Below are 12,615 nucleotides of genomic sequence, written 5' to 3' on the forward strand. Positions count from 1 at the left end.
TAATTTTTAATTTTTTTAAATAAAAGATAATAAAGATCAAAATAATTATAATTTAAAGTTGACATGAAAAAGTTTTGATGTAAAACAGTAAGAATTGACATAAAACTTGTAAATGTGGAATAACTAAATTTAAAATCTTAACATAAATGTATAAAGAGTTAACGTAATAAGTTAATTAAGTAAAAAAATTAATTTTAATGAAAAATAATATTTAAATTTATATTTTCGAATTAAAAGTGTTTAACGATGTGCAAATTTTAATTTTTAAATAAAAAATAATAAGGATAAAAATAATTCTAATTCAAAGTTAATATGGAAAAGTTTTAACGTAAAATAATAAGAATTGACGTAAAAACTTGTAAAGGTGGAATAACTAAATTTAAAATCTTAACGTAAATATGTAAGAGTTAACGTAACAAGTTAATTAAGTAAAAAAAATTTCAATTTGATGAAAAATAAATATTTAAATTTATATTTTCAGATTAAAAGTGTTTAACTATATGCAAATTTTAATTTTTAAATAAACAATAATAAGAATAAAAATAATTATAATTCAAAATTGATATGAAAAAGTCTTGACGTAAAACAGTGAGAATTAACGTAAAAACTTGTAAAGGTGGAATAACTAAATTTAAAATCTTAACGTAAGTTTGTAAGAATTAACGTAACAAGTCAATTAAGTAAAAATAATTTCAATTTGATGCAAAATAAATATTTAAATTTATATTTTCGAATTAAAAGTGTTTAACGATGTGTAAATTTTAATTTTTAAATAAAAAATAATAAGAAAAAATAATTCTAATTCAAAGTTGATATGAAAAAGCTTTGACGTAAAATAATAAGATTTGATGTAAAAACTTGTAAATATGGAATAACTAAATTTAAAATCTTAATGTAAGTGTGTAAGAGTTAACGTAACAAGTCAATTAAGTAAAGATAATTAAAATTTAATGAAAATTAAATATTTAAATTTATATTTTCAGATTAAAAGTGTTTAATGATATATAAATTTTAATTTTTAAATAAAAAATAATAAAGATAATAATAATTATAGTTTAAAGTTACTATTAGAAGGGTTTGTCGTAAAGTTGTAAGTATTGACGTAAAATCTTATGAAGGTATAATAATTAGATTTAAAATCTTAACATAAATATATAAGAGTTAACGTAAATAAATTTTATTGTATTAAATTAATTAAATTTAATTTTAATATTAAAATAATAATATTTTATAATTTATGATAAAAATTAAATAAAATTAAAAGTTTAATAACTTAAAATAAACTAAATAAGTTTAAAAAATATCTACATTATTATCTTAAAATAGATAAATTTAAAAATTAAATATATTATTTACCTGTTAACTTGCTATACCGATTTTTTTATTATTTTATAAAAATTTTTATTAATTGACCTTACCGTAAGTTTAAACTTACTGTAGTGTTCACCAACAAAACCATATGTTTTTGTACCAGAGAAAAAAAATTACAGTTTTCATTTAACCTATAGTATGGAAGTTAAATAAAGGAAATCATTGAAAATATATTAAAATATTTAATTTATAATAAACTAATCTATATAATTTTTATTTAAAAAGTCAATTGGGTTTGAATTTATTTTATCCAATAAAAAAATAAATCAACAAAAATATTAAGGATTTTGGTTCTTAACCTAACAATGAAGAAACAATGGTAATATCTAGTAATCTTGATAATTCTAATTTATCATGATAAAAAGATAAAACATTATCTTCCATAATCTAATCCAAGTAGAATGTGTTGATTCCCAAAAAACCAATATCTCCCACTCATAGATGATGGTGAAACAATCCTACTACTGTCATAAACTGTATCATTGCCAAGTTCATAGCAGTTAATGGATTGTGAGATTGTTAGGTACACCTCAAATGTTTGCCACAAATAAACCAAAACAGCAAGACCACAAAAAAAAGAGTAGATCTAGTAACCACCCTTGAGATCATTAACAACATCATATGGGATGGGAGTTACAGTTTCCAATGTAGCACCCTCCACCATGAAACCAGGTTTAGGACCCTCGGGCTGCCTCTTTGTGCTAATGACCTCACCCTTTGCCTTAGCCTCGGCCTTAAGTTGATCATTCTTCACCTTCCTGAGCTTGAATTCCTCAGTGCACCTTGAAGGCTGAACATGCTCCACTCTGACATGAATCCTCTTCCTGATAATCCTGTTACCCACCTGATATCCACAAACATTTACATACAAAGTGCACAGATTTTCAACCCCCACTATATGAAGCATGTAGACTACATGAAAGTAAGGCACAAGGTTAAACGATCGGGCAACAACTTCGGGAAAACCCCAGTTACCAGAGTGAGTAAAGGCAAAAGACTAACAGGACCACACCCTGAAATGCTGCTACAATACAAACAATCCAATCATAATGATTATGTAAAATTGTAATTCATCTTACTTATCCCCAATAGTGAATTTAGATTTTTTTTGGCAACAAAGCAGCCCCAACGAGTCATGAAAACTAGAAGGAATGCTACACTAACGCTCTAAGGCAGGCTAATTTGTTCATATTACCATATCATATAAGCAAGCCCATCTAACTCTAAAATGGCAGACACAACATGTCAGAATCGAATTTCAAACAGAATGCTATAAGCTAAGAAACAAACCCTATCGGATAACCAGAAGCAGAACCTATATACTCTTTTCAATACAAGATACCACATGTCAATAATCAACATCCGAAAACATAAGACCAAACACAGATTCACAGCAAGACAGAAAATAAACCAAAGCCCAAATACAAATTTAAATAATACATCCAGAAAATGAAACAAAAACCCAGAAATAAAGGGGAAAAAAAGCCCATTTGAACTATACCTGCTTGTTGACTTCAACGCCGATGGCGCGCTTGGTGACGTTCCAGACACGACCGGTGCGGCCATGGTAGAACTTGTGGGGCATACCCTTGTGAACGGCGCCGTTTACCTTGATGTCGACATAGTCACCGGTCTTGTAAGTCCTGAGGAAAGTCGACAGGGGAATGTAACCCTTCTTTCTGAAGGGTCTGGCGAATAGATCCCTGGTTCGAGCGCGGAGACCGTGACCGGCTGGCATTCTTCACTCTCTCAGGTTTTCTCTCTCCCTCCACGAGCAAAACCCTAATCCTTTAATAGTATAGTTTCTTTCGGTTTTTCGGTTTTTCCGGGTTTTGGGTTTGGACTTTGGGTTGCAAGCCCGAGTTGATTCAAGGGCTAGACGAGGCCCGGTTCTAACACAATTTTGAATATTTGGTATTAATAATATTGGCATAATACTCAAAACAACCCTTAAATTATTTTAAAAAGTTCACATAAACCCTTATACTTTTATTTCTTCAATCGAACTCTTATATTTTTATTTTGAACTAAATAAATTTTTATATTTTTATTTTAAATCAAATAAACTTTATAATTAATAAATAACTTAATCAAAATGTTATTTATCTTTTCTATGTTATATGGTTTTGACGTGATATGTTAATATATTATAATTAATAATAATATGACATATTAACATATTACTATTGATGATGATGATATAACATTCTAATTTGATATAATAACATAATCGTATGATTTTTATACTGCATGATATTGACGTAACATGTTAACATATTATAATTAACGATAATGTGATATGTAAATATATCATTATTGATAATGATGTGATATATTAATTTAACATAATAATATAATTATATAATATTTTTCATCTTTTGCATAAAATAATTAATGATATTTTGATTAATGACAAATAATTCATCATTAGTTAAAAAAACATATTTGATCGAAAATAAAAAATTACATGACTTGATTAAACATAATAAAAAAATTTTACAATTTTTTTAAATAATTTAAAATTTTATTTAAGCGTTATGGCAATAATGTTTCATAACAGGGAGAATTAGGTGACTATTAAAATCAAAATTCAAAGACCAGACCTGTAGTAATCCCTTTAACATGATGCCCCGAGGATCAGAGTGATGTGCGCACCATGAAGCTTGCATTGTTACAAAGAAAATTTCTATTAACACTTGAATTTTAACGAGAAAATTTCCATTGATGAACATAGGCGCAAATCATGATTTTGCAAATTAAATCTAACACATTTCAAAGGGAGTAGAATGCTGCTAAGAAATTAAGAAATGATGGACAGCCCATCACAGCTTAATAAAGACCCCCCAAAGAAGAGAAGATCACACGTTAACCGCCCAAAAACAAGCAATTTCTAGTCCTGGCTACCTCCAAAGCCATCACGGTTCTCATGCTGCCACCCAAAACCTTGTCCATCACGACCCATATCACCAGAGTGGAAGTTGCCTCGTTTAAGTTGTGGCATATGATGTGGAAGCGGTGGAGGTGGTGGTGGAACTTGCATGGGCTGTGGTGCCAGTATACCTTTGCCATCCCTAGGGTCCATGGAATTACTACCCTGCACTGCTTCCATCCCTTTGTTGGCTGACGGTGGGGGAGGAATCATTGGTAAGCCTCCTGGATTTCGCCCATAATCACCTTGATAATTGGCAAAAGCATCGCCCATCATGTGGCCACCTGGCGGAGCTTCAAATGGTGCACCAGGTTGCCCGCCATTCCAGGGCTGAGGATAACCTGTTGGGTAATTTATGCCCCCAACTGGACCTGGTGGGAAACCCAATAATGACCCCTGCTCAGAACCAACATCTGGTGCTGAACTCGGCCGAGCCATCTCATAGGGAGCACCATAAAATGGTTGAGCTCCATCAGTTGGAAATGGAGGAACACCATATGGAGCAAACATAGGGTTTGAATTCATTGGCATAACAAAATTAGGTGGTTGCATGGAATGCATTGGCGGGTATTCAGAAAACTGGTTTTCAGATAAAACTCCCTGCTGCTTGTCTGAAAACTGGCTAGATTCTGGTTGCGGGGTGCCCTGCCTGTCAAAGCCTTGTTGGAAGTGGTTGTGAGGGCCAGGCCTGTCAAAGCCTGGGGGAAGGTTATTGTCTGGTTGGGACTCTGATGGAAGATTCTGAACTTGACCAAATGCCGGTGCCCCCTTTGGCTGCATCATTGGCCTTGAAGGCAGTTGTTCTCTAGGCTGCTGCCGTCGAGCTTTTTCTTCAGTATCATAGAGCTGAGGATTTGAACCAGGAGAAATGACAGGCCTTGGAGGACCTCGAACAGTAGTATCTGAACCTGTAGGTTGTTTAGCACTCAGAACCTCTGATTCTTTACCATCTTCCTTCTCTGCATTAGGCAGCAAAAGATCAGCATGGCTCTCATGGATATGAGATTCAAATTCAGTCTTCTTCAGAAAAGACTTAAGACAATGAGGGGCTGCACAGATGAGGATCCCCTCCAATATCTTGATTGTCTGGATCTTCTGTATACGCTCATCACAACTGCGTGAAAACATAAAAAGCATTATTTTTGTCAATGCCAAGTTACTTGTGTTTCAACTGAATCAAGATTAGTTCATGAATCAGCCAAAATCCGACTTCCACAAGAAAACAAACAATCACAAGAGTATAAGGAAACAAACATCTCAATGATTTGTTCCTAGTAAAAACCCTTAAATCCCACGATTCTTCAACACAACCACTTTGCATTAAAGAATCAAGAAATGATCACTTACAGATAGCAAATTGAATCACTCCTTGCACAATCCAGGCAGAAGGCATGCTCACAAGGACTCTGCAACCAGGAAAAACACACGCACACATATTCAAAAACAGAATCAAATACCAATATATAAAGGAACTCCTACCAATAATTATTGCAACCCTTAGCCAACAATCAAAACGTCCTTACCAATTGAATCGTTTAACTTTAGAGCGAATCCAACTGATATCTTTAACATCACAAAATTTCAAATATTTAGGCATAACTTATCTATTAATTACTTACTCTACTCTTTCACAAATTAATTAATTTTAATTCAAAGATAAACAAAAGAAGCAGTAACGGTTACTAAGACGTACCAAGCGGCCGTAGATCGCTATTGGAAAATCGCAGCGAACGCAGAAGTGGACTCGCTCGCCGAGCTGACGACGGGACCTACGACCGACGGTCTTAACGAGCGAGGAGGAGGTAGCGGCACCAATGCTCTTGGCAACGGGAAGGTCGGCGAGAACGAGGTGGTCGGGGCAGGCCACCGTTACCGTCTCCACTGGCAAGGGCTTCACGGAGCCGCCGGCGTCCGCGGACGGGCCCTTGCTTAGTCGGATTTGAAGCATCTTTGTTCCCACTAAATCTGCTCTTCCCACGAAATCAAAACCGGATGGAAAAGTTTTTCTACTTTCGACTGATCGAATTTGATAAATTGCGGTTTCAAGTCGGGTCGGGCTGATACCTTGGGCTTTCTGGATAAAGGCCTGTCTTCTTTTCTTGGGCTTTTCAAACTTTTTATTTTGTGGGCCGGTTTATAATTGGAATAAGGGACAGGAAAAATACACAATCCAAAGAGAATGAGCACAAGTTTACAAATTAAAAGAATTTATGTGAAATTTGTTTTTTTTTTTAAAAAACTATTCAATAAAATATGTAATTTTCTAACTATTCAATAAAAAGTGAAATCTAGCGCTCCAGGCGGCCAGATCCGACCATGTTTGGCAGTGCCAATCAGCGGCGGATAATGGCAATGGCGGAGATGGACGTTGACAGTGAAGGTTTAAAGGAGAGAGAGGAAGAAATAAAAAAAGGCTTTAGGTTTGATTTTGTATTTATATGATAACAATTTCATGAGACAATTAAGATTTTTTTGTCTCAAAACACCTTTAACCTATTCCTCTCCATGTGGAATAATTAGTACAAGGGATGGTCGAAATGACCATTCGTTGGTAAAAAAAATAACTAACCATTAAAATTGCCATTCATCGAGAATAGTATCAGAATTGAATGATCATTTCGATGAACCAAACATGCCCTATCTGACATGTTTTTTTTTTTTTTGAACATGAAGAATCTAACCTGTTAACCCTATCTTTTTCTCATATGAAGGAATTTGGTACCATATTATTGTCATAACCTCACATAATAAGAAGCAATTATGTGCAGATCATCTAACCCTTTCGTTTTCCCTAATGCCTAGGTCCAATGGAGGAAAAATATGATTGACAAAAAGTTTGTGATTAGCTTTGTTATGTCTTAAAGTATTGCCTCTTGGTGTTAAGGCCCAAATGTTGACCCAAGGACCCAAAAGCATACGTAAAAACACAACTCAAAAAGCAACCAAGGCAAAGAAATTGTGATTGGCAAATTCCAAATTTCAATATATCAATGGGATGACAAATGATAATGCAGTCCTAAGAATGACCATAAAAATTATTGCAAAGTTTCTGAGTTCTGTGAAACATCATAAGATTCCCCTGGAAGAACTCGTCTCGATTAGCAAAATGACATAAATATTTAGGGGAATTAGACAAATTTCTATTATTCTCTGTAAAACTTCAATGACAGTCCCACTGGAAAGCCTTGCTCTGTGGGATGAATCGTCTCTTTTAAGCTCAGGATGATTCTAGATTTCGGACAAATTTCTTAGCCTGTTGAGGAATGAAGAAAGAAATATTTTGGATAAGCAAGCCAGCCATGAGTAAATAAAGCAGCATGTTTATAAACAGTCTAGCAGATTAGCAGTCCTTGTTCTATAATCAGCTTGTTATGGTCAAGAATGAAAAGATAGCTCATGAACAAAGAGAAAAATTATCTAAAGGCTGACACAAGAAAATTCTCAAATCTCACTGCCAAGTAGCTGTCAACTGAACCTTTCATGAGGGAGAGGAAGTTGAGAAAATGAAAAACGCTAACCCTACAAATAGGGAAAGCAAATACCAAATAGAGGTGGAAAAAAAATATTTGCAACTTCACCTGTTCTAATGTCAGAAACATGATCACGTTCCAAGATCCTAGCCGTCCAAAATTGGGGATGAAACCCTTATAAAAAGCCAAAGGCCCCTGCAAATGATAATGAATGCTGTAAGTAAAATGCTTGTCCATTTTAGACTCTCACCTGCAGCCAATAGCTTCTTAAGTAGCAATAAACTTTTTAACATACAAGCATAGAAAGGTATGTAACATTTTTTTTTTCCATGTTTTCTGTTGTATAAATAAATCATGTAACTAGTGAATCAGAAGGAGTTATAACTCATAAAAAAACAGGAAGGTGAACAGCTTAAGTACGTGAAGCTTTGATGCTTAGAGGATAAAAGAGAAAAACTAATGGAACCATCTTGCAGTTAAAGACATAAAATAATCAATTTCCATGCATAATTATTCCTATAAGTCATTAGACAGCTGAGCCTAGGGCATAGTTATGACAAGATAATAGAAAAAGGAGAAACAAGATCAAAGAAAGCAAACATACATCATTTTTAAAAGTTTTGATGAAACAATCAAGTGTGTTCTTGTAAGTTGAATCTCCCATCATTCTTGACTTAACCTGCAGGGGGAAAAAAAGTAAAACCCATCAAATTTGCTTGATATTACAGCAATTGCAAAAGATAGGATAATAGCACATTCAACCAGATGATAAAGCAAATGGGACGCAAATGCGTTGCACTGACTTGGTAAAATGATAAACAGACCCTAATTCAAAAATGCTCTCACCTAGGCAGACATTACAGGTATAACTTCAAATGGGATTACTTATAATTACATGATGGCAAAAACAGATTAAAAGCCACCCATAATAGAGTCTGAGCAAATTTTACAGCAATAAATAATGCTAAACATACTTAGTTGGCACAGACAAAGTGAACGGAATCCTCTAACCATGTGCATTCTACATGGTCCCATCTTCATACGATGGCATACCAATTTCATTATGACCAGCAGACAACAGAAGATATACTACCAAAACATTGGAGAAAAGAGTCAAAATGTGAACTTTGATGGCATACCACATCAACAGGAGAACCAATACAGACGGCAAAAAATCCTGCCCCAAGACCAGCGAAGAGATGAGTGACAACATTATCAGTGAATCCAGGGATTTTCAAAATCGTCTGCATTGAAAGATAGACATTAGAAAAAGCAAAAAGCAGTACTTTTCAAACAGAAGGTGCAATAACCATGAGCTTTTGTTATTACTTTACCTGCTTTACTTGATCATAGCTAGCAAGTTCAGCAGCATTTATAATAGCATTCCGTGCTATATTGGGTCCAAGCCCGGTCCAAAGAGCTGCAACTCCTTCCTAACGTTGGAAAATCGAGATACAAACTGAAGAGTCAAAAGCTAGGAACAACCTGGAAAAGTATCTCTTTCTTCCCAGATTAGATATTTAACCTGTCTAGCAATAGTGGAGTAAGCATTAAGTGCACCAGAATAGCGCCTAGGTACACCAGGGGGTAATCTCCCTTCAGCCTGAAGTCTAACTTTCACAAGATCAGTTGGATTTGCCACTGTAATTCCTAGAGCACCTGTTCAAAAAAAACAACTAAGTTAGAGCACCTATCATGGACAAACTTGCCGGAAATAACAAGTAATCCCAGCCACATCCTCCATATTCCTCACCAGTTGTAAGGGCAGCAAGTATTTTCTTCGTCAAAGGAACATCTCCGACATGGTCTTTTCCCACATAAAAATTCTTAACCTGTGAGAATTTACAAGATAATTTGTGATTACATCAACAAGAAAACAAAAGCACATAAAATACACAATACAATTTATGTAAGAAGAAGATTCGACACCCACAGGCTCATACATCCCAATTCTCAAACCACCAAAAAGACACTGACGATGTAATCCGGGTATAACACCTTTCCAGAGAGCTGCCAAACCTTCTTCCCTAGCAATAGTACCAACTGTACCTAACAAACCCCTGTATTTTGGTAAAGCTGCAGCATCTCCACCAACAGCTTTCTTCTGAAGCTGGAGCCTAACTTTAGCAGTGTCCAAAGGAATGGTGCATATCTGCAATGAATTCAAGTTGACTTCATATTAAAGCAACAATATTTCTTCTAACAATTCGAATCACGAGAAGATTTCTCAATCCAACTTGTAAAACAATTTCATAATTTTTTTGAAGTTCATAATATATCAAATCAAAAAAAAAAAAATTCAAATTAAGCGGTTGACGATGGTTAGGAATTAACCAAATTGCTGAATTTGAGACTTAACATGACAGATTTGTTTCACAAAAATGCGAACTTCAGTTCATACTATCAAATCTTTGTACTGACAAACACACACACGCACAAAAAACCGTATCTTGAACACAAATTTACAATCAAATCTTCAATCAAACTACTATTTCTTTTTTGTGTTTGTTTGTTTCTACATTTCAAGTCACCGCAAGAGAACCGAAAACAGCGAGAGCGAAGAACAGGATGCAAATATCCAGAGACCGAGAATACAAAATCGTGATCAAAGCGAAGAAGCAGCACAACAACGAGAAAAAAGAATATGAGTTAGTTAGTGAATTTTCTGATACCTCAGCGAAGCAAGCAGCGAAGGCGCTGCTGGCGAAGGTTCCGGCCAAGGAGATATCGGATTTTCCCTTTTGATCGGCCACCATTTTCAAAAAACAATTCTCTCTCAGAATAAATGCAAAGGATATTAACAGAGGAATCGAAAATCAATCAGATTAATACTAAGAGAGAGAGAAGTTAGGGAAGGAAATAAGGAATCTCGGGAAAAGTGATGACGAGGCTTGCGCAATTTGGTCTGCCGCCTTTCTTCCCTCCTTCGTCACGTCGGCCTTGGCTCGCTAATTTCCTGTCAACTCTGAGTTCCTCTGCTTACGTTTGCAGTTACCACAGTTTGAGAGTTTTGATTTTGAACCAATTAGAGAATGACACGTAATTTTATTCGTTAAGTTAGTGAATTCACGAGTGTGGGCTTTTTTAAATAGATGTGCCGCGGTTGGTCGGAATGTGAAAAACCGGTTTAAGTATCTTAATTATGAGATTTAATTAAAGTGAGCTGTCTTATTTAGACTAATAAACATGTTTTTTTGGCATGTTTACTCTTTTTTTTTTTTGAGATGGCATGTTTACTTAATTTCACGTATTATCTTATTAATCTATCACCTTAAACAATCTTTATAATGTTTCATAAGCAATATGTAAAAGAAGTTTAATTGACTTTATTCATGGACATACAGAGACATTTTCAATAATAATAATAAAAGAATAAAGAGAAAAATGTTTTTTAAACAATTATAACTACTTAAGAATTATAGTTGTTTGAATAATTATATTAAAAAATAAATAATTATGTTTGTTAAAAAAATTGACAATTGTACTTAAAAAAAACAGACATTGCAATTATAATGGATACATTTATTATTATTTAAAAAATATAATTAATAATCAAAAATGAATAAATAAGTTTATTTATTATAAATGGGTGGAAGATTTTACCTATTAGAAGTAAATTGATACTTTTACTTACTAAATAGATATTTTTACCCACAAGTGAGGAGTACTTTTATGCATTGAAAGTAAATGGATACATTTACTTATTAAAAGTATATTGATACCTTTACCCATTTATAGTAGATAGATCTATTTGAAAGAGGATTCTTTAGTTTTACGAAAAAAAATAAAAAGATAAACAATTTATAATCATTCTCTTTACTTTATTTAAATTCTTTTTAGATTGCTTCTATAGTGTTTTGCTGAAAAAAAATTTTTATAGGAGTTTGATAATCTTACCATAATCAGTGGATACTGGATAAATTGATTTCATAGATACAAAATATAATCAATCACTAGATATCATTATATTCTAAAAGCTTATTATTTGTAACTCTTTTGCATACTATCACTGCTTGTATCTTTTTGTATCATTGGAGGCAAATAAAATCGACAATAACATTGATACACGCCTTGAAGTCATTTTTTAATTTTCAAATTCTGTGTTTCAACATATAATTTAATGGATGCAAATCGAAACAATCATTCGAAATCGATTTAATTCAATTAATTTAGTTTGATTTTTCATTTTCAATTATTTCAATCAATTTTCAACATCTAAAATTTATAACTAAATCGATTGAATAACCAATCATTAATAATATGTATTTTAATATATTATATATATAAATTGAAATAAATCAATTTAAATTTTTTATTATATTTCAATAGATTTTAGTTATTTAAAAAAAAAATCAATTAATTCAAATTCTAAAATTTTAAAATCGAATCTATCCAATACTCACACGTATTCCTAACAATGTAAGCTTCCCTTATAGTATAAATATGTCACTTCTTTTCTCTATTTTCTCATGCAGAAGGAAAACCTCTTACTATATGAGTTAGGAGGGCCCTCAACCTCCTCGAAAAAAAAGAAAGAAAAGTTGGTCAACTTGGTCGTGGATATCGTGCTTCCCATTTGGCCCATTTGGATGGAATCACCCATGACCCATCATTTTGACTTGGCCACCTAATCTGGAAGTGGTGATTTTTGTCAAGAAATATGCTCTGTGATTGGCATGGCAGCCGGTAAAGGAAGTAGAGGGCACTGGTTCGTTGTAAAGCCTGGACGAATATGGTTTTCCACATGGACCACTTGCTGCAATTGTGAGCCCATCAGGCTGGCTGGTGGTAGGAGGTTCCATTTCCATGGTGGAAAGGATGGAACCCAAGTCCTTTTTTATGTTG

The 12,615-nt window shown here is 33.7% G+C and overlaps 3 protein-coding genes across 3 annotated transcripts; all 3 read right to left on the reverse strand.

Annotated features, from left to right (window-relative positions):
• On the reverse strand, nt 1,760-3,181 carry LOC18597611 (60S ribosomal protein L21-1). The gene is made up of 2 exons (XM_007026748.2): nt 2,873-3,181; nt 1,760-2,215 (listed from the first exon to the last, which is right to left on the reverse strand). The coding sequence occupies exons 1-2, from the start codon at nt 3,107-3,109 to the stop codon at nt 1,958-1,960; spliced, it is 495 nt and encodes a 164-aa protein (XP_007026810.2). The 5' UTR covers nt 3,110-3,181; the 3' UTR covers nt 1,760-1,957.
• Nucleotides 4,040-6,307, reverse strand: LOC18597612 (E3 ubiquitin-protein ligase Hakai). Its single transcript, XM_007026749.2, has 3 exons — nt 5,994-6,307; nt 5,648-5,706; nt 4,040-5,414 (listed from the first exon to the last, which is right to left on the reverse strand). Exons 1-3 carry the CDS (start codon nt 6,246-6,248, stop codon nt 4,262-4,264), a joined length of 1,467 nt encoding a protein of 488 aa, XP_007026811.2. The 5' UTR covers nt 6,249-6,307; the 3' UTR covers nt 4,040-4,261.
• Nucleotides 7,238-10,776, reverse strand: LOC18597613 (mitochondrial uncoupling protein 1). Its single transcript, XM_007026750.2, has 9 exons — nt 10,443-10,776; nt 9,704-9,922; nt 9,524-9,602; nt 9,296-9,429; nt 9,105-9,203; nt 8,910-9,014; nt 8,375-8,449; nt 7,879-7,965; nt 7,238-7,553 (listed from the first exon to the last, which is right to left on the reverse strand). The coding sequence occupies exons 1-9, from the start codon at nt 10,524-10,526 to the stop codon at nt 7,518-7,520; spliced, it is 918 nt and encodes a 305-aa protein (XP_007026812.2). The 5' UTR covers nt 10,527-10,776; the 3' UTR covers nt 7,238-7,517.

This window comes from Theobroma cacao, chromosome 5, assembly GCF_000208745.1.
Source record: "Theobroma cacao cultivar B97-61/B2 chromosome 5, Criollo_cocoa_genome_V2, whole genome shotgun sequence".
Classification (NCBI taxonomy): Eukaryota; Viridiplantae; Streptophyta; class Magnoliopsida; order Malvales; family Malvaceae; genus Theobroma; species Theobroma cacao.